The 27,649-nt window shown below is 51.8% G+C and overlaps 1 protein-coding gene across 3 annotated transcripts in view; it reads right to left on the bottom strand.

Moving 5' to 3' along the window:
* The window catches only part of LOC146210096 (uncharacterized), a 178,057-nt gene that overhangs the window by 99,422 nt on the left and 50,986 nt on the right, over positions 1-27,649 (bottom strand). For 2 of the 3 annotated variants that reach the window (XM_084607629.1, XM_084607615.1), the window contains exons 2-4: positions 26,215-26,488; positions 21,795-21,976; positions 17,144-17,398 (exon numbers count right to left, since the gene is read on the bottom strand). In XM_084607629.1, the coding sequence (XP_084463755.1) occupies positions 17,144-17,398; positions 21,795-21,976; positions 26,215-26,488 (711 nt within the window). The remainder of the gene's footprint in view (positions 1-17,143; positions 17,399-21,794; positions 21,977-26,214; positions 26,489-27,649) is intronic. The other variant, XM_084607621.1, reaches the window with a different exon arrangement.

Genomic DNA, 27,649 nt, shown 5'->3' on the forward strand with positions numbered 1-27,649 from the left:
GGAGTCGTCCACTATGAAGGAGCTCCGCCGCTTTATCGGCCTATGCTCTTACTTCCGACGTTTAGTCCGCAATTTCGCCACTATTATCGCGCCTCTGACGAATCTCCTGCGCGGCGACAACGACCTGACCGGTTGGTCAAACGCCTGTGACACCGCTTTCACAACACTGCCCCATCTCCTCGTCTCACCTCCCATTTTACGGCACTTTGATCTAACTGCTCCCACTGAAATTCATACTGATGCCAGTGGAGTTCGCCTCGGCGCACTGTTCTTGCGCAACGAAAACCCAGTTTTGAAGAATACGTCGTTGCCTACGCGAATCGTTCGCTGACGAAAGCGCTATCTAATTACTCCGTCACAGAAAAAGAATGTCTAGTCATCATTTGGGCGATCTCCAAGTTTCGCCCTTACGTGTACGGCCGCCCTTTCGACATCGTCACGGGCCGCCTTTCCTTGTGTTAGTTGTCCTCCTTGAAAGACCCCAAAGGCTGGCTGGCTCGATGGGCCCTCCGTCTCCAAGAGTACGATGTCCGTGTCATCTATCACTCCGGCCCGAAGCACAATGACGCCGACGCCTTGTCCCGCTCTCCCCTATCACCTCCCAGCGCCTGCCGTTCCCGCGTCGGGTGCTCTTCGTTGACGCATCCCTTGCGCAGCATGGCATGTGAGCATCAACAGGATCGTTGGATAGCTCGCCTTATCAGTTTCCTCTCGGAACCATCGGCTTCGCTAGTACCTCGTGCTATCCACCGCCAGGCTGCTCACTTCGCCATTCACGACGGCCTCCTGTATCGCCGTAAATACTCATCTGACGGTAGGAAGTGGCTACTTGTCATCCCTGCTCGCTTGAGGTCGGAAATCTGCACACTCTTTTACGATGACCCACAGTACGTTCATGCCGGCGCCTTTACAGCGTACTCACGGCTTCGTCTTCGCTATTATTGGCGCGGTATGTTTACTTACGTCCGCAAGTGCGTGCGCTCGTGCCCACTGCCAGCGTCGCAAGTCTGTCCCTCACACCTCAGTCGGCTCGATGCAGCCTCTTCCTTGCTCCTCACACCCTTTCGACCGCATCGGGATTGATCTTTATGGACCGCTTCCATAACTGCTGCCGGCAACCGCTGGGTTATCGTAGCCATTGACCACCTCACTCGTTACGCTGAAACCGCGGCTCTCCCGGAGGCTATGGCGTCCCATGTTGCATCCTTCATCTAGCATCATTTCATTTTATGCCATGGTGCACCCCGCGAACTCTTGAGTGACAGAGGACGTGTCTTCCTTTCGGCGGTAGTGGAATCCTTATGCAAATATGCAACATCACTCACCGGACTACTACGGCATACCATTCAGAAACAAATGGTTTGACGGGAAGGTTTACCCGCACCTTGGGCGGTATGCCCTCCATGTACGTCGCACCATACTATTCCGACTGGGGCCGGCTCCTACCATTCGTAACGTACCTTATGATAACACCGCCACACAGACCGCTACTGGCTTCTCATCGTTTTTTCTCCGCTACGGACGTAAACCTTCCTCTCTGTTGGACACGATCCTGCCTTATCGGCAAGAGGAATCCGAATATACCACTGTCTCTGAAGCTTCCAAACACGCTGAAGAATGCCGTCGGCTAGCTCAGTCTTGACATCCGGAGAGCAGGGACGCCAAAAGTCGCGCTTCGACTCAGCTCACACTCTTGACATCTTCCAACCCGGCTCTCTCGTCTGGCTTCGCGTGGCATCCACAACTCCCGGTCTCTCCTGCAAACTTCAGCGCAAATATCATGGACCCTATCGGTTTCTTGACCGCACTTCCCCAGTCAACTATATCGTGGAACTCGTGAGGCCACCCTCTGACCTCCGCCGACGTAGCCGCGAAACTGTCCATGTGGGCCGCCTCAAACCATACTATGACCCGTCTGTGTTGCCATCACCGTGGGCCGCCAGGATGGCTCGTCTTTTCACCGGGGGGTAATTCCAAAAAGGAATATGAATTTCGGAGGCGTGCGCACCGCGAGCGCACGGCGCGAGACCATGTTCTTGAAGAAGCCTCGTACTGACGCTTCAGCGAGATCTCTCTCTCGGATCGCCAGGTTAAGAAACCTCGTTACAATATATATATATATATATATATATATATATATATATATATATATATATATATATATATATATATATATATAGTGTAACGACGCGGCGGCGAGGGTGAGGTGTGCCCTCTCCTCTCTGCATCACGTGACAGCCTCCTTCCTCCTCTCTCCTTCGACTGCTGTGGCAAGGGAAGAGCGCGATGTGCTGGCTGGGTGTGGTTTTCGGGGAGAGGGAGTGCGCGTGTGGTGTGTGTGGCGGTGTGCAACCTCTGACAGAGCGGACCGGACGGGCCAGCAGTGCGGACGCGTCCGGAAAAGAGGGACTGGAACCAGGTGAACTGATTTGGTTGATCGCGCGTGCGCGGCTGAGGAAAACTATTAAACCGGTTTACCCTTTGGTCCTCGGTGTTCGTGTTATTCTTGGGGGCCACCACTGTGGTCTGAGCTAGCGGAGCGCTGTTTGCTCTGAGAGCGGAGCCACAGCTTCGTAGAGAATCCCACATTTTGGCGCACCAACGTGGGTCCCTGTTGGCGTTGCAGCGGGGAAAGCTAGCTCTGTATGAACAACTTGACCAGCCCGCGCTATGAGCTGTCTGACTTAATGATGTTGGACGACGTCTGCGGCCAAGCTCGGGAGATCTCGAGCATTAGCCATTTGGCTACATCAAATCTAACCGCCGATGCGATGTTGGGAGGTCAATTGGACGTGTTGCATGATGCCGCAGGCGCGGCTACCGTCCGAAACTTTGCACCGGGCATTCCCGGTAAGCACATCGAGCCGGAACAGTCCGATGGCTGTGGCTATAGAAGTTCCGTTCTTTTGAACGTGTCCCCTGGCGCACCCGCCGATGCGGGTCGCGCTAGTATGTTCGCGCCGCGAACTCCTGGCCAGCTTCCGAAGCCCGTGCCCAGTGGCAGTGGCTTCCAGGCCCAATCGCTCCGCCATGTAACAGGTGCGACTGCCAATGCAGTTCGCCAAACGAGTCTTAATACAGGCAATCCTGAATTACTCGTACAAACCTCGCCCGTCGGCGGCGGCTACTCTTCGCTCCTTTCACCCGCTGCGCACACAGGCTGGCCCGGTAGCCAAATTGCGTCTACACCCGCCAATGCGGCGAGCGCTCCCCGTCCTTTGACGGAGAGGCATGCAGCGTACCCAGCATCGGGAGATCCCGCGTTGCATCACAAGCTACCGCCCGTTGGCGAAGGCTTTATTCCCCCCGGTATTCAGTCGGAATGGCCCATTGGCCCCGATTGGAGAACGCCCGCAACAGCGGCACGCGAATCACACCCAATGGCTAGTGAGCGCGCAGTATGTCACGCGGAGGGAGACGCCGCAAACGTCCTCGCATCCGCTTTGCAACAGCTGTTGAAGCAGGCGCACTCGCCTGGCCCTCGGATCGGCGTACCGATACCGACATACAGTGGCTACAGCGACACGCAGAGCGCAAATGACTTCCTACTGGCCTTGCGCCGGTATGAGCTTGCGAGTGACCTGAGCGAGAGCGATATTTTGGGACGAGTTTTGCCAGTTGCACTCGTCGATCAAGCCGCCCGATGGTACCTATTGGTAGGCCACAAAGCGAGCACTATGTCTGACTTTCGACGCTTGTTCAGGGAGGAGTTTCTTCCGTACGATTACAAGCAGCGAATGCGGCGAGAAGTGGAGCTGCGGACACAGGCACCTGATGAATTGCTTGTAGAGTTCGTACGAGCGATGCAGGAATTGTACGAGTACGCCGACACGGAAGCTTCGCATTCGGAGCGAGTGGAACGCGTCCTCCGCCAGTTCCACCCCACATTTGCCCTTTACTTGAGCAGCTGCCGATGCAGCGACCTGAACGAGCTTGCCATTGAAGCTCGCAGAGTCCAGGCTGAGATTTCTGCGGCCCGTAAATACCGGCCCCCGCCACCGGCTCGAGAATCACTAGAGCCGAAGTGTGCCTGGAGCGGCGCCCCAACGGTAAGGAGTGAAGTGGGTTCACGGGCGAGCCGTTGCCGCTCGAAATATCGAATCGCGCCCTGGATCCCTTTGGGTACCGGTTGCGCAGTGCTGATTTAAACCCACGTGAGTTCACCGGAGTTCAGCCGCGAAAGTCCGCACCTACTCAGAACGCACCCCCGGAGGGCCGCATACGGCCTGACGGTCGGGGTGCCTCTGAAACCCGCCGAGCGTTGCAGCAAGAAGCATGGCGATCTGTGCGCTGCTTTAGCTGTGGCCAAACTGGTCACATAGCCAGAAACTGCCCCTCGAGATCGGGAAACGAGGCAGGCCGCCGGTAGCAGCACCGGCGGAGGCTGAAAACGCTCGGAAGGCTGTATCCGTCACGTCCGCATTCAAAGTTGGAGAGCCAACTAACACGCCTTTTGTTGACCTCACCGTAGCGGGAGCAACATTTAAGGCACTGCTGGACACGGGTGCAAACATTTCGCTCATTGGAGACGCGGCCGTTTCCCAGCTCCGACGGCGGTCCGTTCGGATGCAACAGCGAACAACGCCCCTCCTGCTCGCTAGCGGAGAGGTGCGCTCCTGCGGTGACATTCGCCTCGTAGTGGGCTACGATAAGCGTGTACGCAGAATGCATTTTGTTCACCTGCCTGGCCTGACAGTACCAATTATCCTAGGCCGAGAGTTCTTGGCTAAAACTGGACTGGTGATTGATATCGCCAGTGGGGGTTATCGGCAGAGCCCGTATGCCCCGCTCAGGCCATCGCGAACCGCCGGTTACAACGCAATCGTTGTTAACGCGCACGGCCGATCCGCTCGCAGACGGGAGGCATACCTCCTATGAGCGCTGTTCGCCCCCCCGACCGAGCTCAGTTAGGGCGGCCCGTCTAAATGCTCCCTCTCCGCAGTCGGAGAAGAAGACGCATACAACCCCGGCCACTGCCGGAGGAAAAAGAGACAGTGGGTTTCCATGTCAGCTGCCGCGATCGGCAGCGGCGGCCTGTCAGCACGCTTTTCATCTGCATTCGGAAAAGAAAATGCAGAGATTGCTGGCCGATGCCGGTGCGCTGACAGAGCACCAACGTGACCGACTCTTGTCGTTGCTACACAACTTTGACGAAATGTTCACAGACCAACCGGCATGTACCAATCTGGTGCAGCACCGCATAAACACGGGTGACGCGCTGCCCTGGAAATGTAACCCAAGCCCGTCAGCGCTGCTAAAAGGCAAGCGATCGATGAGGCGCTCCAGGAGTTGCTCGATGCTGGTCTTATATGTCGTTCTCAAAGTGCATGGGGTTGCCCAGTGGTGCTCGTGCCAAAGAAAGGCACTTGGCGCTTGTGCGTGGACTATCGGCGTCTGAACGAGGTCACGGAGAAAGATGCGTACCCCTTTCCGAGAATAGACGAGATTGTTTCCAATCTTGGCGGCGCTCAGTTCTTTTCGATACTTGACGCCAGCAAGGGGCATCTGCAGGTGGAAATGCGACCAGGCGATGAGTACAAAACGGCGTTCTCATGTCACAGAGGACTTTTCCACTTCAGAAGAATGCCCTTTGGATTGTCTGGCGCTCCGAGCATATTCCAGAGACTAATGGACCGCGTACTCGGCGATGCCCGATGACAGCACGCCCCCGCCTACCTGGACGATGTGATCGTCTATTCCCACACATTCGAGGAACACCTCGATCACCTCAGACGTTCTGGGAAAGCTCAGGTCCGCTGGCCTTACGCTCAATCCTGCAAAGGCGCAGATATGCCAGGCTCAGGTGAGCTTGCTTGGATATCGAGTTGAACGGGGGCAGGTGTCTCCTGATCCAGAGAAACTTCGGGCGATCCTGGAGTTTCCTGCGCCTACAGATGTCAGCGTTGTTCACCGATATCTCGGTATGGTGGGATACTACCGACAGTTCATTCCAAACTGTGTGCGCCTGCAAGCGCCCTTGGCACAATTGCTAATAAAGTCTTCCCGTTGGCAATGGGGAGATGAGCAGGAAAGGAGCTTTCGCCAGCTCTCGCACGCCATCGGTGAGACAGCAGCTCTGAAGCTGCCTGGCCTAAACAAGCCATTCGTTATCCAGACCGATGCCTGTGATATCGGAGTGGGCGCTGTACTCCTCCAGATGGATGGGGATCAGCTGCGACCAGTGTCGTTTGCGAGCCGGGCGCTCTCGCCGGCAGAACGCAATTACTCAGCGACGGAAAAGGAATGTTTGGCCATTATCTGCGCATTGCGACGTTTCGAAATGTACGTAGAAGAAACAAGTTTCACGGTCGAGACCGACCGCATGGCCTTAACATGGCTGAAACGCCTGCGCGAGCCGAGCGGTCGGCTTGCGCGGTGGGCCCTGACACTACAACGCCTCGAGTTCGAAGTGCGCTACCGAAAAGGGACTGCCAATGCAGTCGCGGACGCGCTGTCACGGGCGCCGGTCACTGACACCCAACCGGCAGGCGAAGACGAGGAGGAGACGGAAGGGCAGCTGTGTCCCCCTCTGCGTAGGGAGCGCGCAGCGGACAGAACCCCGCCTGCGGAGCCCCGAAAGCACGTGCGCTTTGTGGGAGCAGTAGTCCCCCTCGATGTTGCGTTCAGCAGAGAAGAGCTTCTCAGGGCTCAGCAGGAAGACTCGTACTGTCAGGAGTTAATCAATTGTCTTAGTGAAGAGACGGATGCTCTGACAACTCAGGCCAAATTGCGCTGTGAAGCCACTGGTAGTGTGGTTGGCGCTAACTCTAGTGTAGCTCGTATTGCTACGAGTGAGTTGGAGAACTTCCTGCTACTGTGAAGGAGCTTTGCTAAAATACGTGCCAGACAAAGAAGCCTCCAGTGAGTGCTTTAAAGTTGTGATTCCGCGCAAACTGCGCTGCGCCGCTATGCGGCACTATCACGACGCCGACGGTCACGGGAGCGCCCCAAAGACATGGCGGAAGCTTTGTCGGTTCGCTACCTGGCCCGGAATGAAGGCTGACGTATGTCGTTACGTGCGAACATGCCACATCTGCCAAGAGAGGAAGCCTCGAGGTGGCAAACCACCTGGCTTACTCCAGCCCATCATAAGCACGAAGCCATGGCAAATCCTGGTGTGCGATTTGATGGGGCCGCTGCCGCGCAGCAAAAAGGGGTACAAATACGTGCTCGTCGTTACGTGCCATTTCAGCGCTTTCGCTGAACTGTACCCTCTGCGGAAAGCTACTGCCCAGGAGATCTTGGGAAAGCTGTCGGAGGTGTTTTGTCGTTTTGGCTTTCCAGAGCGACTGATAACCGACAACGCCACGTATTTCACGTCGAAGGTGTTTCGTGATACGTGCGCGGCAATGGGTGTACGGCAGCAGAAAACCACGTGCTATCATCCCCAGTCCAACGTGAGCGAGCGCCGCAATCGGGATATCAAGCCGCTCCTGGGCGCATATGCGCGGTCGCATAATGATTGGAATGAGCACTTGGACGCCATATCCTTCGCTCTGCGCACGAGTGTAAATCGCTCGACTGGCTTCACGCCGGCTTTTCTCATGTTTGGCAGGCAGCTGAACACGCCAACGGACACGGTCCTGACCCATAGGTCGGACGATGTTCGCAAAGTCGAGGCCAATGTCGACGACTACGCACGGCGATTACGAGAGCGTTTGGCCAATGCCATTAAGGAGGCGAGCCGCAGCCGTGAGAAGGCCAGGGCAAGCCAAAAGGCGAGCTACGACCAAGCCCACAGGGACCTTGAGTTCTAGTTGGGAGACACGGTTCTGAGGCGACATCATGTTCTCAGCGATGCATCCGCGGGATTCGCGGCCGGCCTCGCGCCCCGATGGGTCGGGCCAATTGTGATCGCAGAGAAACAGTCGCGGCTGATTTACCGACTGAAAGACCCGCACTCGGGCCGAATAAGCGGACCCATTCATGTGGGAGAGCTGTAGCAGTATTTCCAGAGAGATGCTGCGGAAGCTGAAACGCCTCTCGGTCCGGAGAGCGCCGAGGCGGGCGATGCTGAGAGCAGTCTCTACCGGCATCGCTATAACACCCGCAGCCAGCGAGATCGTTGAGGCCGCATGCGTGAGAGCGCACAAGCAGGCCTCAAACGCGCTCCTTGCTTGCACAGTTCGCATTCGAGCTATTGAGGGAGGAACGCCAGACGCGCGAGTTCGCGCGCAAGCGCATGCAAGGGAAGGCAGTCCTTTCCGCAATGTTACAGTGCGGAAGGTAGGCGAAGTCGCCTAATGTCAACCGCAAGGGCACGAGAGGTCTCGTGTTTATCTGGCGCGTGTCGACACACAAGCCGGCAGTGTTCCTCTACGCGAAGCCTGTGCTGAGCACGTTCAGAGGGACCTAGCCCGCCGACTGGCCTTATTTATGACACCGACACTCCGGGCGCATGGGCCACGCTGTCTGCATTCAGGCGGCGACAGCAGCGAAGGTGATGTTTAGACAGCGCGCCCTGTGGCTGCGCCAGCCTGAAAAAATTCTTGGAGCAGCTCGCATTCGAGCTCCACCGAATAACGAACGGGAGGGGGAGGAGATACCAGTGCACTCTGACCTCTCCCGCCGCAGTCTGGGCTCACTCTGACCTCTCCCGCCGCAGTCTGGGCTTTCCCGGACCCGAGTACGTCTGTTCATCCCTGGCTGGAGAAGATGAACAAGCCATGCCTCCTGCCCTGGTTGACAATCCCAGGGCGTCGACGCTGCTTGAAGCAAGCGGCGCACCACGATTCCAGCTTTCGAACTTCGCGCCTTCACCCTGGCAGCAGCGACTAAGATCCCAGATGCAGAGCCTGCCTCTCCGGGGCGCAACCTAGTGTCCAGCGGCAGGGAACTGCCGAGAAGCCAGACCAACGGCACTAAAGGGTGGAAGCGAAGCGCGCCTGCACCCCCGGGCGGACGCCTCGATTGAGGTGGGAGGGGTGTGGGAAGGAACATATCGCCACTACTTCCCCTCCTGGCTACGACGCGGTGGCGAGGGTGAGGTGTTGCGTCTCCTCTCTGCATCACGTGACAGCCTCCTTCCTCCTCTCTCCTTCGACTGCTGTGGCAGGGGAAGAGCGCGATGTGTTGGCTGGGTGTGGTTTTCAGGGAGAGGGAGTGCGCGTGTGGTGTGTGTGGTGATGTGCAACCTCTGACAGAGCGGACCGGACGGGCCAGCAGTGCTGACGCGTCCGGAAAAGAGGGACTGGAACCAGGTGAACTGATTTGGTTGATCGCGCGTGCGCGGCTGAGGAAAACCATTACACCGGTTACCCTTTGGTCCTCGGTGTTCGTGTCGTTCTTGGGGGCCACCACTGTGGTCTGAGCTAGCGGAGAGCGTTGTTTGCTCTGAGAGCGGAGCCGCAGCTCCGTAGGGAATCCCACAATATATATATATATAGAAAGATCGGTCTCCGATCGAAACGTCGAGTCTAATAAAATGTTTCTTTAAATGAAGCGTACCCTTCGCTCTATTATATATATATATATATATATATATATATATATATATATATATATATATATATATAAATATATATATATATTATATTATATATTATATTATATAATATATATATTATATATTATATTATATTATATATATATATATATATATATATATATATATATATATATATATATATATATATAATAAATCCTGGGGATCTTTATTGTGCGCTGACATCGCACAGCACACGGACGCCTCTTCCTTTCGCCTCCATCGAAATGCAGCCGCCGTGGTTGGGTTCGAACTCGGGTACTCCGGCACAGTAGTTGGGCGTCTTACCACTGCACCACCCCGGCGGGGCAAGGAAGGAGGAAGGTGGGAGTGAAAGTGAAAGAGGAAAGAGAGAAGAGGAAAGTGGGAGTGAAAGTGGAAAGAGGGAAAGAGGAGCCTTAGTGGAGCGCTACGGAGTAATTTCAACCACCTGGGGATCTTTAACGTGCACTAACATCGCACAGCACACGGATGCCACTTCATTTCGCCTCCATCGAAACGCAGCCGCCGGCAGTCGGGGTCGTACCCGGGTACTCCGGCACAGTAGTCGGGCGTCCTACCACTGCACCACCAGAGCGGGATAAAGCGCCGCTTTTGCAGGTATGTGTCCGCTTTAATCTCTAACCACAACAAAAGCAGCCTGTACGTCCGGGAACTGATAAGGTCCCGTCTCCTGCCATTGTTGCGACTTGCGTACCACGGTCATAAGTTTTTATTCCCTACCTTTTTGGAATACAGCCAGCTCCTGCATACGAATTAGGTTTAGATATTTGTGAACCATCTTGCCCACTCATCCTAAAAAGCAGAGGTCGGCAATTATCCCAACCTGCATAATATCAAAATGAAAATTATGTTCTCGGGTTTGCTTTTGGGATTCGATTCAAATAATGTCATGTTTCTGAGTACTCGTGCTTTTTGCTCGCTAAAAACATCAATTCGGAAGAAACTCAGCCTTATTGAATAGATGACACGACATCGAAGCGTAAATGTGATTTCGCTATCTTCCGTCCGGGAAGCAAATCAAACGACCTCTCCTTTCTCGGCTGTAGGCGCGTTTATGCGCGCGAGAGAAAGCGGCAGGACAAGTGGAGTATAGTCGAGTATGAACCGATGACGAAACGAACGGTGAGAGTGTACAAAGGCGAGTCTTAAAGATGACGGTGATGATTTTTTTCTCGCAGACTTCTGCTCTATAGAGAGGCTAGCATATATATTCTACAGGATAAAGCTCGTACCTGTGGTACTGCCGGTTGGTACCAAACGCCTCTGAGAATCGAACCCACCACGCGATGCGCATACTGCGGTACCGCGTTGTAACCTTAAATGTTCGGTGCGCTGCAGTGGTGACGCCCATCTGCCGCTAGCCTTTTTCTTAAGGTTTACTGGGGTTGAAGCCACACTGTCGTGCACGCACCAACCACCTACATATATATATATATATATATATATATATATATATATATATATATATATATATATATATATATATATATATATATATATATATTGACACACCGCTGCCCATCTTCTAGTGCTACCAAGTGGCTGAATGTCTTGGCGCGTGGCTAAGCGTCATCCTCGTCTATCTCGAGTCTCGCTTGATTAAAAAGGGCCAGCTCGGTTGTTTTGCTGCTTGTTACGTGTGTTGGTGACATTTGGTGGAGGTGCTGGGAAAGATCCCATGTACGTTGCCCCCGAAGACGTCAGTGACGCTGCTCATCAATGCGTGGGCGCGACTCCTGTCCATAAAGCCAGCCTTCGCCTCCGAGGCCTACAACCTGCGTTTGAACCGCTGTCCACCCCGCTACGAACCATGACATCCACGACGAGCAGCCAGACAAGTCAGCCTTCCAGCAACGCCCCACCGTTCGTCCTTCTCGCACCGCGATCACCGCCATCATTTCATGGTGACCGGTTAGAGGATGTGGAAGACTGGTTGGCCAGTTTTGACCGTGTGGCTGCATTTAACCAATGGGACGACGAGCGGAAGCTAATGAATGTGTACTTCGCGCTGCAAGACTCGGCCAAGACGTGGTTTGAGAACCACGAGGCGTCCTTTTTCAACTGGGCAGCCTTTCGCCGTGAGTTGCTTACAACATTCAGCTCGAGTGCACGCAAAGAAAACGCAGAGATTGCAATTCGTTCAAGGTCTCAACCGTCAAATGAGAGTGTGGCCATGTTTGTCGAGGACATGACGCGGCTTTTCAATCGGGCCGACCCTACCATGCCTGAGGCAACGAAGGTACGGCACGTCATGCGCGGGGTGAAGGAGCAGTTGTTCGCTGGCATCATTCGCGACCCCCGAAGAACTGTCGCACATTTCGCGAGAGAAGCTACCAGCATGAAACGTTCCCTGCAGGAACGGAGTACCCAATACGGCCGCCAGGCAAGCGTAGCGCCCACACCCTGCTGCACGTCCGTGCCAGCAGCCAGGGACGAGACATTGCGGGAGCTTGTGAGTAGCATTGTCGGCGAAGAACTGCAAAACCTCCACTGGAATGCTCCCTCTGCAAAGAATTATTCTACTATGGACGTCATCCTTGGTGAAATTCGGCGAGCGGTGCAGCCACCACCACCACCACAACCGGAGCCATGCGCCATGACTTATAGTGATGCCTTACGTCGACCTGCCCCGGAGCCAGATCCACTCCGTCCTGTTGTCGGACCACCGCCTCGCTACATGCGCCCCGTCGAGCAGAAACAAGATCTGCGCCCCGTCGAGCCTCAGCAATACCAGCGTCCCGCTATCAGCAAGGCGCACTTGTGGCGCACGCCCAACAGACGGATGCTCTGTTGCACTGCGGCGAACCTGGTCACATTCTTCGCAATTGCCCATATCGGAGAATATGCTTGAGAGGATTTCCACCAAACGCGCCTCGACCCCGCTATGGCGAAAGAACACAGGAGATTCAGGAGTACCTGGCTGCTAACGAGATGCAGCCAACGTCACCACAACGGCGGTCGCGATCGACGTCTCCGAGGCGTTTTGCTTCGCCCAGTCGGTACTCCTCCTCTGGGCAATTCAGAGGCACGTCCCCTCACCGGGAAAACTAAACACGGCGACCTGCGGGGTCGGGGCCACCGCTAAGTCTCAGATTGAACAGCCTCCACCCGACGATTTGACGCGACGGCCCGAGCGGCGACGACCCGATCCGATGAAGTTACCGACGTGCTGCGAGCGCATTGTTTCCGGAGAAATTTTTGTAACCGCCGGCAGTTGTGATGTGACCGCACTTGTGGATACCGGCACCGATTTTTCCGTCATGAGCAGCCAGCTAGCAACGGCACTCCGTAAGGTTCTGACGCCTTGGTCTGGGCCAATGATGCGTACCGCCGGTGGTCATGTAATGACGCCGATTGGCATGTGCACTTGCCGCATAGAGATCTGCGCTTTTACTTTCACTGGCACATTTGCCGTATTACAAGAGTGCTGCAAAGATCTGATTCTCGGCATGGATTTTCTTCAAGAGTGTGGTGCTGTTATAGACCTTCGGGAGCAGCTCATGGTATCGTTTTCAACCAAGCGAGCCATTGATAGCAACACGGACTTCCGGAAAACGATGTTGCGCGTCTGTGACGACCACATAACGATCCCTCCGCGTGCGAGCAAGTTCGTCAGAGTCGAATGCGATCACAGCACCGGCACGCGTCGCATTGCTGAAGCTAACATGTCACTGCTTCTAACTCGACAAGTTTGTGTAGCTCGGGGCCTTGTCGAACTTGTCCGTACACCAAGCCGAAGTGCTAGTGACAAACTTCGCATGTGAACAACAACATTTGACGGCGAACACGACGGTCGCTTATTTTGAAGAACTTGGAGAATGTACAGGCCAGTACGCTTTATCCAACACGTCAGACCTCGACAATGCGATGCCTGCAGCCATTCAGACTGATGTGAACCCGCACCTCTTGCCCAGTGAGAAACGCTGCATAGCGAATCTTGTCAATTCGTTCCGCGATTATTTTGCATCAACCTCGAAGGTCCGACAGACGCCACTAACGAAACACCTAATTATAGTTGCCGATGACCAACGCCCACTATGTCAGCGACCTTACCGGGTGTCTTCAAAAGAACGTGATGCCATCCGCCGCCAAGTAACAGAAATGCTCCAGGACGACGTTATCCAACCGTCGACGAGCCCGTGGGCTTCGCCTATTGTCTTTCTCGCGAAGAAGGATGGAACCTTGAGGTTCTGCGTGGATTATAGACGCCTCAACGTCACGAAAAAGGATGTGTATTCCCTGCCGCGCATAGACGACTCTCTAGATCGCCTTCGCCATGCCACTTACGTTTCGTCACTTGAGCTCCGCAGTGGATATTGGCAAATAGAAGTTGACGAGCGAGACCGTGAGAAGACCGCTTTTATTACGCCGGACGGTTTGTATGAGTTTATAGTGCTTCCGTTTGGCCTGTCGTCGGCCCCTGCCACATTTCAGCGAATGATGGACACTGTACTCTCTGGTCTGAAGTGGCAGTCATGTCTCTTATATCTCGACGACGTTGTAATTTTCTCGGACACGTTCGACGAGCACCTGAAACGTTTGCGCGCTGTTTTCCAGGCCATCCGATCTGCTGGTCTCTCTCTTTAACCCGAAAATAGCCACTTCGCTTTTAATGAGCTGAAATTTCCCGGCCACATTGTCAGCGCTCGAGGTGTTAACCCAGACCCAGAAAAGACGGCCGCTGTCGCTTCATTCCCCAAACCAGAAGATAAACGAAGCTTGCGTCGATTTCTCGGCCTCTGCGCGTACTATCGTCGCTTTGTTCACAATTTCTCCAAGATCACTGAGCCTCTGACCCGCCTGACAAAAGATGTCGAACCGTTCGTTTGGGGCCCCGACCAGGAACAAGCCTACATGGAACTCAAGTCCTGTCTCCAATGTACACCTATAGCTGGCCACTTCGACAAAGAGGTTGACACGGAACTGCGCACGGATGCCAGTAACATTGTCCTCGGTGCGGTCCTTGTTCAGTGGCAGGATGGTGCAGAACGCGTCATTGCTTACGCCAGGCGCACTTTGTCCCGTTCTGAAGTTAACTATTCAAACACGGAAAAGGAGTGCCTCGCTGTTGTGTGGGCAGTCATGAAATTTCGTCCGTACTTGTACGGTCGTCCGTTTCGTGTCGTGAGCGACCATCACTCTCTGTGCTGGCTGACAAACCTGAAAGATCCATCGGGTCGGCTTGCTCGATGGAGCCTTCAGTTGCAAGAATTTGACGTTACAATCTTGCACAAGTCCGGCAAGAAGCACAGTTATGCTGACTGTCTGTCCCGCACCCCTACTCCCTGCCACGCGGACGGCTCCGACGACGTTTCCGCTTTTCTCGGTGTTATCGCGACGTCCACCTTATCCCGAAAGCAGCGGGCTGACTCTGAACTTTTGCCCCTCATTTAATACCTCGAAGGAACCGTGTCATCTCCTCCTCAGCTCTTCAGGCGCGGACTGTTGTCATTTTGCCTGCGCGATGGTGTGCTCTACACGAAGAACTACGGTCCAACAGAAACTGCTTATCTGCTTGTAGTACCCACAACGCTACATGACGAAGTTCGTGCGTGCAACGATGACCTTCCTTCCGGCCATCTCGGGTTTTCTCGCACATTGGCACGGATACGCCGAAAGTACTACTGGCCCAGGCTAGCTGCCGTTGTGCACCGCTACGTCCGTACCTGCCATGAGTGCCAGCGGCGGAAAACACCACACATTAAACCAGCTGGGCTCATACAGCCTATCGATCCCCCGAAATTCCCATTTCAAAAGGTAGGCATCGACTTACTGGGCCCATTCCCGAAGTCCTCCATGGGTAACCGGTATATAGCGGTTGCCACTGACTACCTCAGCCGCTACTGTGAGACCAAGCCCATTCCCCGTGGTACCGAGGAAGTTGCGCATTTCTTCATTCATAACATTGTACTCCGTCACGGCGCCCCAACAGTCGTCTTAACTGACAGGGGAACCTCGTTTACGTCGGCACCCACGAGCGAGGTCCTTCGACTCAGTGGCACCACCTACCGCAAAACAACTGCCTAGCATCCTCAGACTAATGGACTAACTGAGCGGCTTAACAAGACAACTGCCGACATGATTTCTATGTATGTAGACGACTATCATGGGAACTGGGACAGAATTCTGCCGTACATCACGTTCGCATACAACACTGCGCTCTAGGAAACCACACGCTTCACTCCATTTCATTTTGTCCGTGGACGCGAACCTTTGACTATGCTGGATGCCAGGCTTCTTCCGGATTCTGCTCCCTCCACTGTCGTGGGGTCTGACCAATTTATTCGTGACGCAGAAGCCGCACGCCCGACAGCGAATTCGGCACCAACAAGTATACGACGCCCAGCGACACCGAGAGGTGACTTACACACCCGGCGATCATGTCTGGGTTTAGAGCCCAATACGGTTGCGAGGGCGCTCTGAAAAGCTTCTGCGCCGTCACTTTGGACCCTACGAGGTGCTCCGTCGCCTCAGCGTGGTGAACTACGAGGTGTTACCACAAGACACTGTCCGCGCCTCTCGGCATCCGAAGTCTGAAATAGTTCACGTCGCCAGAATGAAGCCTTATTACAATCGTTAAACAATTTTAGGGTCCAAACCGAGACTCCCGTATAACTTGGCCCGCTTTTCTATTGTTCCCTAACGTTTGCGGCATCGGGTCGACGCCTCTTGTAAGGGGGGCAATGACACACCGCTACCCATCTTCTAGTGCCAACAAGTGGCCGAATGTCTTGGCGCGTGGCTAAGCGTCATCCTCGGCTATAATCTCGCTTGATTAAAAAGGGCTCGCTCGGTTGTTGTGCTGCTTGCTACGTGTGTTGGTGACAATATATATAGTTCTCTAAAGTGAGATGACCAGTGGGTACGCAGTCGGGGCAGTCGGCCCTCTTCCTGACTACATGGATCGAACTTTGTCGAGTTTCAACACCAATGTCGAAGCTGCTTTGTTCGGACATGACTGAAAGCAGGTATACACTGATGTCGGCTGCGATGTTTTAGTGAAAGAGAAAAGGTATATAGCAGGAAATAGTAATGGTTCCTGTTGTAACGTGCACTCAAATGCGGGAAAGCAGTACCGGCGTCTGTTCAACTTTCGATTCTTGTGCGCACTAGAAGTCCTCCCCGCTAATGGCAAAGGAAGCGCATATCATCTGTCGATTCAGGTTTCTGGCGAGATAAATTTGTTTCGCCTATGTCATTATTACTCCTTGAATAATGCCGAATGTTGGGCGAGTTGATGAACGTTCATGATAGAAAATAGCGCAAAAAGTACACGAAGGACGGAAGGACGACGCGGACAAGCGCTAACTCGCAACTGGGGTTTATTGCTGAAGCACGCAATAAATACAGGTCCCTCCCCAGCAATAACTGGCACGTGTTACTGTGTGTTACTGCCTATGTTATGACCTAGCTTCCCATATAGGAGGCTGCTTCTCTTTACCTTTGTTTGTTATTTTTTTCAAGTGACCTGTATTTATTACGTGCTTCAGCAATGAACCCCAGTTGCGAGTTAGCACTTGTCCATGTCGTCCTTCCGTCCATCGTGTACTTTTTCCGCTATTTTCCATCATGAACACTTCTTGAATGTATACGATGGAAACCCGGGCGCGGTACGGCGACGATGCTGTCACTAGATGAGGAGTGAAGGGTCCCCACCTGAGATCTAGAAAGAAGAGCGAGTCAGGCAGCATGGATCGCTCCAGGCGGCCGATGGCGTTCTGAGACAAATCCAGCTGGTAGAGGCGGTATAGGCGGGCGAAGGCCCCGTCCTCGATGGTCACGATCCGATTGCCGCGCAGCAGCAAGGTGCGCAGGCTGCCACTAAGCCTCGCCCCAAACCACGAGGCCCGCACCATGCTCAGCCGGTTGAAGGACAGGTCGAGGATCTCCAATGCACTCAGGTTGCCCATCCTGCAGTAAGCCGCCAGATATCACCTCTGGAAAGTGAAATCGTACTCTGGAAGACGCAGGGGAGCCCAAATAAGGGCACACGCCTTCCTGAATAGGCGCCAACACAACCAGTTGCAAGTAAATCGAGTTCTACTCGGGGCTGTGGGTGACGGCTGCTACTGCGACACGTCGGGCTGAAACCATGTACTCGTTCTCGTGTTCAGTGCACGGGTCAGGGGGCCTCTTCTATCACACATTGAGTGGATCATCATCATCATCAGCCTGACTGTACCCACTGCAGGGCGAAGGCCTCTCCCATATTTCTCCACTTTACCCGGTTCTGTGCTAGCTGCATCCACTTGACCCCTGCGAACTTCTTAATCTCATCCGCCCACCTAACTTTCTGCCGCCCCCTGTTACGCTTTCCTTTCCTTGGAATCCAGTTTGTTACCCTAAGCGACCATCGGTTATCCTCTCTTCGCACTACATGTCCTGCCCATGCCCATTTCTTCTTCATAATTTCAACTAGAATGTCGGTAACTTGAGTTATTTCTCTGACCCACTCTGCACGCTTCCTATCTCTTAATGTTACACCTACCATTTTTCGTTCCATAGCCCTCTGGGCTGTCCTCAACTTAAGTAGAACTCTTTTGGTTAGCCTCCACGTTTCAGCCCCATAGGGGAGTACAGGTAAGATGCAACTGTTACATACTTTCCTCTTCAACGATACCGGTAAGCTGCTAGTCATGATCTGCGAGTGCTTGCCAAATGCGCTCCATTCCAATCTTATTCTTCTTATTTCCTTTTCATGGTCCGGATCTGCGGTTACTACCTGTCCTAAGTAGACATATTCGGCTACTACTCCCAGTGCTTCGCTGCCTTATGTAAACTGCTGGTCCTTCCCGAGGCATTGAGTGGATGGTGTCCATACCAGAGGCGTACACTTTTTCTTGAAGGGCCGGGACGGCCAGACAATCCGGCCTTCACGGTGCCACTTGTTTTTTGCGATATTCTAGAAGTCCTTTCAATATTAGCGTCAAGCAAAATGTCTCGACACCTGGAGCTACCAAAGAAACGTGAAAAACAGCCGCACTCTATAGTAGCAAAAATATTACTGTGATAATCACACTGCTAGTTACGTGATTCTCGTGTTTTTCAACGTGCAACATATATATTTGTTACTTCAGAATAATAATAATAAGAAGAATAATGATAATAATAATACTTTTAATCATAATAATAATAATAATACGGATTAGAGGCTGGCACAGGTAGCCCTTGGCTTGTTGCGGCCTCTTCTGCCAGATGAACGGTGCGATGTTAGATCACAGGGTCCGCGCTTCGCAGCAGGGTATCCCAGGCTCCTCTACTTGTAATATTTTGTCCTATCCCTGGAGATTGTGGGCACTCCCTAATTGTGTGGTCGAGGATCCCTCTCGCCCCACATTGTTTGCACAGATCATTGTCCCTAAGGTCTGGTAGCGCGTGAAAAGCCCAGACTGGGTTCATGAACGTAGTAGTTTGCAGCCGCCTCCACGCGACAGCTTCTCTATTATTTAGTCTAACATCTGGCGGGGTTACCAGTCTACGTCCCAATTTATAATGGTCGTTTATTTCCCCGTAAATTTGCAGACGCTCGTCGTATGCCCAGTGTTCGGGGGGCTCGACGGCTACCCGTAAGTAGAGAGCTCGGGCTAGCTCGTGAGCCGCCTCGTGACCAGGGACGGCAGCGTGAGCGGGTGTCCAAATTAACTGAATTTTCCTATTCAGCGTTCTTTGGGTGAGGATTTTGGCCGCCTCCGGCGATATCCTCCCCTTCCCAAAATTTTTGAACGGCAGGTTTGCTGTCGTTAATCATGAACTTGGCTTCCTTTCCTACGCAAGCTAGCGCTATCGCAACTTCCTCCGCAGTCTCTATGTTGCGGCCTCTGATGGCTGCCGTGGATACCGGCGCCCCTCGGCCATCGACTACCGAAGCTACCGCCGCAGCTGTTCTGCCACTTGCCGCATCAACATATACTACTTCCTTCGCTCCCATGTTTTTGAACCGTCGCTCTAGAGCTTCGGCTCGTTTGGCCCTTCTTTCGACATTAAATTCTGGATGCATATTTCTATGGAAGGGGGGACTACCAAGGCATTCCTGATTTCACTATTTATTTTATGTTACGTGATATGACTGTGACATGATGTGATGTGACTGCACTGTCTTCCCCCATCCCTGTTTCACCCACAACTTTATACCCACCTACCCCTCTCCCCTAGTGCAGGGTAGCAAAACAGTTCGTTTACCGGTTAACCCCTGCCTTTCCTCATTTCCTCCTCCTCCCAGATGGTGGAAATTAATCTGGAGCCCTCCACTACGGTATCCATTTCTCTTTTTTCGCATTCACGCCCACCTTCCTGTCTTCCACGTGAACTGACAGGGGTTGGGATAGTTTGTGGTTGCTCCTAGTCCTACGGGGCTGCGGCTGGTAGGTCACTGCCGCTTGCGGCAGGGGCTAGCCTGCTATCACATCTTTATCTGTTGTAGGCCATCATTGCATCCGCTACCGTTTCGGTTGTGGACTACGGCTGTTGCGACGCGTGTCTTTCACCCCCTTTTCTTTTTCTTTATTTTCATTTCTGTCTGCACGAGGCAGCGGAGGTGGCTCAGCTACAGAGCAAGTAGCAGGGTGGAGCCTTAAGTGCATTTTTTTCCTTCCTTCTTCACTCGCAACAACAACTGACATCGCATAGCACACGAACGCCACTGTTTCGCCTCCATCCAAACGCAGTCGCCGGCGGTCGGGATCGAACCCGGGTACTCCGGCACAGTGGTCGTCTCTTTTCGATTACTAGATGAGACTATATTCACTCAAACGCTTTATATATGCAGACATTCATACTATTAGAGATCGCATTCTTGAGTTCCATTTAGTGTACTTGAATGGGAGGAAATGGATTCTTAAAATTTCATGGCACGAAAAACAGAGCGAAGACGACGGGGTCAAGCGCCGACGTTTTCGTGCTGTTTCTCCTGCGTTTATCGCGCCATTAAATATAAAAAATGTACTGTAACCAAGTAACCCAACAACAAGTTTTCTTGAACAAATGGTTGGCTTAAAGTATGTCGTTCAACAATGCCGTGACCCCTAATATCAGTAGCTGTGGAACGTTATAGGAGGATGAATAAGTTTCCTGACATCACAGTTTTGTCTGGGTAAGCACAGGGCGTACAGGAGTGTGAAATCAGTCGTCTTTACCGCAAAAAAGTTTCGAAGACACTTCGTTTCTTGCGATTATTAGCGTGATATTATTGCTCATTTTAGCTTAAATATTACTTTGTAATGGCTATATCTCGCGTTTTAAATATTCTTTAATGACCGATGATAACATCTCTCGTATGGTACCAGAATACTTGTGCACGCCAGGGGATGAGTTCCGACCTGCTAGCCGGTCACGTTCTCGCACAAAGTTGCCTTCTTAGCTTCTTTTCTGGTACAAGCGCCGAGATCCTTAGGGTGCAGCGTGGCGTTTGGGCTACATTGTTCTCAACTGCACAGTGGCGGTGATTTATGCCCCTACTCCTTGAAGAATAATCGCAGTAGACTGTCTTCTTGCATGGTGGATGTTACAAGACTGTGACCGTGCGCGAAAAATGTTTCTTTCGTGAGCACTATGCCTTTCTCATATTTTAGCTAAGTGCACCATGCACTCGACTATAAAAAATAATATCTTGCTTGCAAGTGTTCCCAGAAGAAACTCTGGAATTCCTGTGAATTTCACCGAAAACAAATTTTGAGTTCTCAACCAAGATTCATGTTTTACTATGGGAATTGAATGGCTGTAGTGCTTTATTTCTAGCAAAAGCTACAACGGCTGAGTTATAACGTGATAAACGCAGCAGGCCGCTGCATCCGACAACAGTGCGGGCACAGTCAAGGGGACAACCAGTCTGGATGGTCCCATCTTACGCTTGCGATACTTCCGAACATCTTATTTCATCTAGCGAAAATGTCCGCTTTTGTCGCAAAATTTAGAGTTTCGCGTTCTACTCCTCGTACGGCTAGATATTGCGGCTGCCTCGACGCTTCTCATGCTCGCGAGCATGCCGAGAATCCCCTGTTGACTGCTGCTCATCGGACGGTCCACTGATTTCCATGGTGAAGGAAGTATGTGCTGCCATTGTGCAGCGTATTCAGAAGAGCCCAGCTGAGGCGTATCTTGGAATTTATGCATCCCAGACGCCCCACCGCGTAATCCTAAGCTAAAACTAATGTGCTGACCTGGGTCGAAGTGTGAACAGTGATTCATAATTAGGCCACTTGTTTTCAGCACTTGAGTCCGCCCAGACGAACAGTGGCTCTTGGTTCCTGCAAGCACCGCTTCTAAGCGCAATTTCGCGTGCATTGCAGGAATGAGGAGGAAGGGGGCGTGCCTGTGGAATGGCTGTAAGCTGTCGAGGCTGCAGCGTCGCAGGGCCAGCGAGCGAAGCGTCCTCTGCAGGCCGAGAAGCGCGTCGTCGCTATCTCCCTGCACGAAGCTGGCTAGCGGCGTGTCCCACAGGTGCACCTCACTGACAGGCATGTCCAGGAACAGGTTGCTCGGCAGGTGGCCCAGCTGCGAATTCGGGTAACTGCTGTACAAAAACCAATGCTGGCGGTCTCAGAGGGCGCCGCTGTAATTAACTGGGTGCGAAAAGTGCACCCCAGCGACGCACGCGAGGTTTGTTTACAAGAAAGGGTGGTTTCTGGTCTACAGCGCTTATGTCACCATTGCGAAACGGCTTTCTCGGAACCATGACGTTTGCTTATATGGACAGCATCGTGGAGTAGATATCCTCACTTGTTTGGGGGCGTAGCTGCGCTTTGCGTATCTCCATTGCGCGGCCTTTACTACGACACAAAGTAACCACTCAAGGTCTCCATCTTTGCTTCAAAGACCGGCCGCGAAGGAAGCACCTGCGGAGCACCAAGACACGTCCGCGTGTTCACAGTAGTGCACTGCGCATGTTTTCTGGGTTTCCTTAGCTTTAATGACGATACGAAGTTCCTAGCAGAGGTGCAAACCCAGCTGCAGTACAACCACTGCGACAGGCTGTGTTTGGGCGCAATTTAATAGGCAGAAGACGGGGACGCTTATTTGAGCCGATGTAGGGAAAGTCAGGACTTACGTGGCATTGATATGATCTAGCAGACAAGCTAGAACAGAAACTTCGCGAAGGTGAGGGATAGTTGGACTACAGAGGCCCTTGTCTTTCCCATCATTGATGTCACTCTACTAGTACTTCAGGGCCACCTCTGAATGCGAAATAAATAGATGCTAGCTTGGCTATCGAGACAAGGACAGAGAAGGTGCAATACTCAGTTAAAGTCACAAGGTTGCCGCAAAGCGAGAGTGGCAACAATTATAACAATCTACCTGCAAAAAGTGAGTGCAGCGGTGGCGTAGCGGTAGAACATCCGCCTCGCATGCAAGAGGACCGGGGCTCAAATCCCGGTGCCGCGCAGTTCTCCACCGGATGAAAAAAAAAAATAATCCGCGTGTCGATGGAATTGCATAAACAGGCTTGGGGTGCGACCTGATGCCGGTGAACACCTCCGGCAACGCACTCCCTCACCAGAACAGGAGTTGGCCACCCTGGTGCAGTAATTGGCTGCAACCTCCTATGATAAGCTCCATAAAACCCCGGCCCTCAGTCACCAGCGGCTGCGGAACAACTGACCAAGGCGGCGGTCAGACCTGTGACGCAGCAGGGGGTGCTAAGGGGGTGTGTCCTGGCTCCGCTGAACAGGCCGCCATTGGAAACTGACCCTGGCAACGCTTAATGCTAGAACCCTAGCTAGTGAAGCTAGCTTAGCAGTGCTGTTAAAGGAACTAGAGGGCATGAAATGGGATGTCATAGGGCTTAGTGAGGCTAAGAGGCCGAATGAGGCATATACTGTGTTATCGAGGCTTACCAGAGAGGCGACAACTAGGAGTAGCTTTCCTTGTCAATAAGTATATAGCGGGTAATATAGATGAACTCTATAGTATTAATGAGAGGGTTGCAGGCATCGTAATTAGGCTTAATAAGCGGTATAAACTGAAGGTTGTACAGGCCTATGCGCCTACATGTAGTTATGATGACAAGGCAGTTTAAAGCTTCTATGAAGATGTAGAATCGGCAATGCGAAAAGTAAAGACGCAGTATACTGTACTAATGGGCGACTTCAATGCCAAGGTAGGGAAAAACCAGGCAGGAGACAAGCCAGTAGGTGACTATGGCATTGGTTCTAGGAATAGCAGGGGGGAGTTACTAGTTGAGTTTGCAGAGCGCAATAACTTACGAATCATGAAAACCTTCTTCAGCAAACGGAGGAACCGGAAATGGACAAGGAAAAGTCCTAACGGAGAGACTAAAAATGAAATCGACTTCATAATGGGTTCAACCCCCGCCATTATGCAAGATGTAGAGGTAATCGGGAAAGTGCGATGCAGTGACCACAGGATGGTGAGGTGCCGAATTAGCCTAAATCTGAAAAAGGAACGCAACAGATCAGTAAGAAAGAAACCCATCAACGAATTAGCGGTGAAGGGGAGGGCTGAAGAGTTCAGGATCTCGCTACAGAATAGGTTTTCAGCTCTAACTGAGCATGGCGACATTACCCTAGAAGCAAGGAACAATAATTTCAGAGATATCATTACTGAGTGCGCGGTAGAAGTAGGCAGTAGGATAGTTAGAGAGGATGCCGGCAAGCTGTCTAAGGTGACGAAAGATTTGATTAAGAAACGCCAGAGTATGAAAACTTCCAATCCAACAGACCGGATCGAATTGGCCGAGATGTCGAAGCTAATCAATAAGCGCAAGGTGGCCGCTATAAGGAAGTATAACATGGAGAAAATTGAGCATGCTGTAAAGAACGGGGGAAGCCTTAAAGCGGTAACGCAGAAATTGGGCATAGGCAAAAACCAGATGTATGCGATAAGGGACAAGGCGGGCAACGTCATCACTAATATGGAAAAGATAGTCAAAGTAGCCGAGGAGTTCTATACAGATCTCTACAGTAGCCAAAGTAGTCAGGACCGTAATGAGATTGGCGATAGGGAAAAACAGTCAGACGTTCCACCAGTGACGAAAGACGAGGTCAAGAAAGCACTAGAAACTATGAAAAGGGCGAAATCAGCTGGAGAGGATCAGATAACTACAGATTTGCTGAAGGACGGGGGGGGGATATCGTGCTAGAAAAACTGGCCACCCTGTATACGCAGTGCCTGGTGTCATCGACGGTACTGGAGCCATGGAAGAATGCAAACATTATCCTCATTCACAAGAAAGGGGACTCTAAGGACCTTAAAAATTACAGACCAATCAGCTTACTGTCTGTTACGTATAAGGTATTTACTAAGGTAATCGCTAATAGAATCAGGACAACCTTAGACTGCAATCAAGCAAAGGATCAAGCAGGGTTTCGGAAACGGTACTCTACTATCGATCATATCCATACCATCAATCAGGTGATAGAAAAATGCTCGGAATATAACCAGCCCTTATACATAGCATTCATTGGTTACGAAAAAGCTATTGACTCAGTTGAAACCTCGGCTGTGATGCAGGCATTGCGAAACCAGGGGGTAGACGAGCCGTACGTGAAAGTGCTGGAAGATATATACAGTGGCTGCACAGCAACCATAGTTCTGCATAAAGAAAGTAACCAAAATCCCATAAAGAAAGGTGTTAGGCAAGGAGACAAAATCTCCCCAGTACTATTCACAGCTTGTTTAAAGGAAGTATTCAGAGACTTGGAATGGGAGCAGTTAGGGATAAGGGTAGATGGAGAATACCTCAGTATTCTGCGATTTGCTGATGACATTGCCTTGCTAAGCAACTCGGGGGATGAACTGCAAATAATGATTGATGACCTAGGCAGGAAAAGTAGAAAGGTAGGCTTGAAAATCAATATGCAGAAGACTAAGGTAATGTTCAACAGCCTCGGGAAGGAACAGCAGTTTACATTAGGTAGCGAACTACTGGAAGTATAGGCGGATATGTCTACTTAGGGCAGGTAGTAACCGCAGATCCGGACCACGAAAAGGAAATAACAAGAAGAATACGATTGGGATGGAGCGCATTTGGCAAGCACTCGCAGATTATGACTAGCAGTTTACCGGTATCGCTCAAGAGTAAAGTATACAACAGTTGCATCTTGCCTGTACTCACCTATGGGGCTGAAACGTGGAGGCTAACCAAGAGAGTTCTACTTAAGTTGAGGACAACCCAGAGGGCTATGGAACGAAAAATGGTCGGGGTAACATTAAGAGATAGAAAGCGTGCAGAGTGGGTCAGAGAACTAACTCAAGTTACCGACATTCTAGTAGAAATTAAGAAGAAGAAATGGACATGGGCAGGACATGTAGTGCGAAGAGAGGATAACCGATGGTCGCTGAGGGTAAGAAACTGAATTCCAAGGGAAGGAAAGCGTAGCAGGGGGCGGCAGAAAGTTAGATGGGCGGATGAGATTTAGAAGTTCGCAGGGGTCAAGTGGATGCAGCTAGCACAGAACCGGGTTAAGTGGAGAAATATGGGAAAGGCCTTCGTCCTGCAGTGGGTATAATCAGGCTGCTGCTGATTCTGATGCTGATGCTGACCTACAAAAAAAACGGGAAAAATTACCTGGAAGAATTTCGAGAACGGTTAACAGGTAACCTATAGCAGTTGTTATGTAGTCATGTGTATAATGCCACAAAATAAAAAAAAATATAAAACGCATCTTGTCTCTTTTTTTGTCCTTGTCTCAATAGCGCATCAAATTATGAATCAACTAACCCGACAAGTTATACCGGTGCGAAATAAAGCGGACACAAGAAAGTCCGCATACCGTGGAGACGCCAAGCTGGAACTTGTCGAAGCGGTGGCGGCGGGCCGGAGCCAGAATGCGGTTCAATTCCTCGAGGCTGGACACGTTGAAGCAGGTGATCCATCTCTGGTTCCGCGACTGGTTGGTGGGAGTGCGGTTGTGCACAGAGCAGTTGCACGTGCTGGAACCCCCGAACTCACCGCAGTCCAGGGGAGGCCACTCGGCAGACGCGGCCAGTGCCAGCAGGATGACTGCAGCTGCTGCATGGCCGCTCCTGGAGACCACGATGGTGTGGCTGGATAATGCAGTCCATCGCATTTTAATGCTTAGCATGGGTGACATTTGGTGGAGAAGGTGAACTTAAATTTCGCCAAGTCATTTATGAGATCGCCACCATACAGAGCGTGTGCTATTGTGATGGCAAATTGAGCATGCATCCACAAAGCATACAGCACATCGCAGAACCTAAATGGATTTTTTCAAATAAAGGAAGTTTTAAGGCATCCTAAGGTGGTATCTCAACCCCTTAGTTCGGTGCATAAAAGAGTACGAACACACTAAAATAAACGAAAGCAGCGCTGAGAGCAGAATAAAGCTCATACGTGCTATATGATAACTCCGTTCACTAACGTGACCTATAAGCAGACTAGTCAGCGTAATACCCAGCATATCCCAGTGAAAAGAATCAAAAGAAGCTTGTAGCACAATTATGTCACATTGATATAAAGAGAAGATAACAACACACAGCGAGTACACACAAAACGTTTACACATAATTCATGGATAAACGTGTATGAAACGTTATTTAAATCAGCAATATTAAGCATAATCTACATTCAGTTCAGTTCAGTTCAGGCGTTCAGTCGTGTCCGACTCTTCGTGACCCTATGGACCATGTCACGCCACGCTTTCCGGTCTCTCACTATCTTCTTAACATCACATAGCTTCATCTGCAATGCCTCGAGAATGCCATCTAACCATCGCGTTCGCTGCCTACCCCTTCTCCGGCGACCCTCAACCTTTCCCAACATCAAATCTTTCTCCAGCGACTCCTCTCTTCTCATCAGATGACCAAAGTAGCTGAGCTTTAACTTTAGAATTTGACCCTCCAATGAGCAGTCAGGGTTTATGGTTGACAATATCGACTTATTTGATCTTTTGGCAGTCCAAGGAACTCTTAAGAGTCTTCGCCAGCACCACAATTCAAACGCGTCAATTCTTCGGCGGTCAGCCTTTTTCACAGTCCAACTCTCGCATCCATACATCACAACTGGAAAGACCATAGCACGGGTTATACGGATCTTGGTTGGCAGACTAATGTCTCTGCTCTTTACTAGGCGGTCAAGGCTAACCATTGCTCTCTTTCCCAGAAGCAGGCGTCTCCTAATTTCATGGCTGCAGTCTCCTTCCGAGGTAATCTTGGCGCCCAAGAACAGAAAATCTGTCACAGCTTCCAC

This window comes from Amblyomma maculatum, chromosome 1, assembly GCF_055883805.1.
Source record: "Amblyomma maculatum isolate TAMU_Amacu chromosome 1, ASM5588380v1, whole genome shotgun sequence".
NCBI classification, from domain to species: Eukaryota; Metazoa; Arthropoda; class Arachnida; order Ixodida; family Ixodidae; genus Amblyomma; species Amblyomma maculatum.